At 47.2% G+C, this 3,417-nt stretch overlaps 1 protein-coding gene across 1 annotated transcript in view; it reads left to right on the top strand.

Annotated features, from left to right (window-relative positions):
• The window catches only part of MC2R (melanocortin 2 receptor (adrenocorticotropic hormone)), a 17,627-nt gene extending 14,564 nt beyond the window's left edge, over positions 1–3,063 (top strand). Inside the window, exon 2 of the mRNA XM_011936650.1 lies at positions 1,571–3,063. Within this exon, the coding sequence (XP_011792040.1) occupies positions 1,699–2,607 (909 nt within the window). The 5' untranslated portion in view covers positions 1,571–1,698 and the 3' untranslated portion in view covers positions 2,608–3,063. The remainder of the gene's footprint in view (positions 1–1,570) is intronic.
• The last annotated feature ends 354 nt before the right edge of the window (positions 3,064–3,417 follow it).

The raw sequence follows: 3,417 nt of genomic DNA, 5'->3' as shown, positions 1-3,417 counted from the left end.
TCCCATCCCCAGGCTTCCCCTCCCATCTCCAGGCTTCCCCTCCCATCCCCAAGGCTTCCCCAGCAGATGGGACACAGCACACAGGCTTCCCCGGGCCTGGGCAGGAGGCACAAAGTGACTCATCCCTGTCTGCCCGGGACTGAGTTGGTTCCTGGGATGCAGGACTTCTGACTTTTAAACGCTGCCCATGTTTCAGGCAAACGGGGTAAATTGGCCGTTCCAGGCAGAACCCTAGCAGCAGTCACACCCTGTCAACCCCTCTTTCTGCATCCACCAAACCCACAAACCTCCTTCTGAACACTTGACCTCTGACCCAATCCTTTCCAAAGGAATTAGTTCCTTTCCAGACAAGTCCCCAGAGTGAGGCTGTGAGGGGCTCCCCGTGGACTTTGGATCACAGGTTGTGCTCTCAAATTTGTCCTGCCCGGGAAGTATCTTTTCCTCGCCACGTGGTGCTGGCTTTCCCCACTGTTGCACTGCGGCAGTCCACCTTCCCCCCAGACACACCAAAAACAAGTCTCCAGAAATGCCAGTCCCAGGAGCTCCCCCTTTGAAACACAAGTGGTGACGCGCATTGCACAGTCATCTTTGGGAATGATACATCGGCACCTCTGCCATTATCCCACAGGCTTGGGGTCAGGCAGTGACCCAGGGAGAGGAGCAGTGAGAAGGAATGGACCTAAACATCTCCTGAGTCCACCGAGCCCAGTCACCGCCTCCCAGTCGGAGAAGGCAGCTGTGGGCTCTCCAGTTCCCACATGGACCTTTCCTTGCTTTACCTCCTTGCTCATCAAGGGCACCATTGCTATTCATCTGTTCATCCCACCACCCACATGTGTTCACAAGAAGGATGGGAGGGAAAGTGGCCCGGCAAAGAATAATCTTTGCTATCATCTCTCGGCTCAAAATTCCACTAATGCTGTTTCTCACAAAGTGCTTAAGATGAGGGCCCAGTATACTACTTTACCTAAATTGCAACACTTTATATATATATTTTTATAAATGTAAGGGGTACAAAAGTGCCATTTTGTTACATGGATATACGGTGTAGTGGTGAAGCCTGGGCTTTTAGTGTGTCCATCATCCGAATAACATACATGTTACCCATGAGGTAATTTCTCATCACCCACCCCCTCCCACCCTTCCGACTCTCCAACGTCCATTCCACACTTTACCTCCACGTGTATGCATTATTTAGCTCCCACATATAAGTGAGAACCTGCAGTATTTGACTTTCTGTTTCTGAGTTATTTCACTTTGATAATGACCTCCACTTCCGTCCATGTTGCTGCAAAAGACATGACCTTATTCTTTTTTATAGCTGGGGAGTGCTCCATTGTGTATATGCACCACATTTTCTTTATCCATTCACCCATTGATGAACACTTTGGTTGATTCCATATCTTTGCTATTGTCACTGGTGCTGCAATAAACATACGTGTGCAGGTTCTTTCTAATATACTGATTTCTTTGTATTTTATGGAGGGAATAGAGTTTCCTTAAGCGAGTGTGGCTAGTTTTTATTTTCTAGTGTACTTTGCAACTAATATTTCTGTATACCCTCTTTTAGGTGATTTGGAGATTTTAACTTAGATCTCCAGCAAGTGCTACAAGGAAGAAAAGATCCTGAAGAATCAATCAAGTTTTCCGTGAAGTCAGGTCCAAGTGACACCACTGCCTTAACCACAAGCAGGAGAAATGAAGCACATGACCAGCTCGTATGAAAATATCAGTGACACAGCAAGAAATTATTCCGACTGTCCTCGTGTGGTCTTGCCAGAAGAGATATTTTTCACCATTTCCATTGTTGGAGTTTTGGAGAATCTGATCGTCCTGCTGGCTGTGTTCAAGAATAAGAATCTCCAGGCACCCATGTACTTTTTCATCTGTAGCTTGGCCATATCTGATATGCTGGGCAGCCTATATAAGATCTTGGAAAATATCCTGATCATATTGAGAAACATGGGCTATCTCAAGCCACGTGGCAGTTTCGAAACCACAGCTGATGACATCATCGACTCCCTGTTTGTCCTCTCCCTGCTTGGGTCCATCTTCAGCCTGTCTGTAATTGCCGCCGACCGCTACATCACCATCTTCCATGCACTGCGGTACCACAGCATCGTGACCATGCGCCGCACTGTGGTGGTGCTTGCGGTCATCTGGACGCTCTGCACGGCGAGCGGCATCGCCATGGTGATCTTCTCCCATCACGTACTCACAGTGATCACCTTCACGTCGCTGTTCCCGCTGATGCTGGTCTTCATCCTGTGCCTCTATGTGCACATGTTCCTGCTGGCTCGATCCCACACCAGGAAGATCTCCACCCTCCCCAGAACCAACATGAAAGGGGCCATCACACTGACCATGCTGCTTGGGGTCTTCATCTTCTGCTGGGCCCCCTTTGTCCTTCATGTCCTCTTAATGACATTCTGCCCAAGTAACCCCTACTGCGCCTGCTACATGTCTCTGTTTCAGGTGAACGGCATGTTGATCATGTGCAATGCCGTCATTGACCCCTTCATATATGCCTTCCGGAGCCCAGAGCTCAGGGACGCATTCAAAAAGATGGTCTTCTGCAGCAGTACTGCTAGAATGACTGATCCCTGATTTTAGAATCCATGGGAATAATGTTGCCAAGTGACAGAATAATGTAACATTCCAACAAATGCCAGTGCTCCTGACTGGCCTTCCTTCCCTAATGGATGCAAGGATGATCCCACCAGCTAGTGCTTCTAATAGCTAGGTTCTATGTGAACAGTCTTACTGTAGGGGCAACTTTTTAACTTTGTAACTGGAGAGATAAAACAATGTAGTAAAAGAAGGATAGAATACAAAGTATTAGGTTGGTGCAAAAGTAATTAAGGTTTCTGCCGTTACTTTCAATGACCAAAAATTGCAATTACTTTTGCACCAACCTAATAAAAACGGCAACAGAAACTCAAGGGCTTTGGGCTAAGGCAAAGGCTTGCTTTCCTGTGGACATCTAGCAAGCCAGTGCTGGGGTGGAGGCCATTGCAGCCAATTTCCAGAAGTTAAAGTACCTGGTCATGCAACTCCAGGCAGAAGCTGTAGGGTCTTTGTAAGTCAATAATACACTGGGAGGATTACATTGCTGCAGCTGGATTTGTCTGTCTCCCACAGCCATGTGTAATCTCCGCCCTCCTCCTTCTCCCTGTGAGCCTGATGTATTGACGCCACCTCAGTTTCTGAAAGTAGGCTGAGTATAAACTCTAAATGTCAAATAACCAGCTTCGAGTTTCCAGTAACAAATGAACCTTCTCTGTTAGTCTTCTTTGTCACTCAGTATCCCACTGGCCTTCAAACCCTTTCCTGTGACACTCCCTCATGCTTTATGAGCACACATTTCAAAGGAAGAAATGAAATTTACTCCATTTAGTTCCTATGTGGGAATACATA

The sequence above is a fragment of the Colobus angolensis genome, unplaced genomic scaffold (assembly GCF_000951035.1).
Source record: "Colobus angolensis palliatus isolate OR3802 unplaced genomic scaffold, Cang.pa_1.0 Scaffold155, whole genome shotgun sequence".
NCBI lineage: Eukaryota > Metazoa > Chordata > Mammalia > Primates > Cercopithecidae > Colobus > Colobus angolensis.
This window is presented reverse-complemented; position numbering and strand designations above follow the sequence as displayed.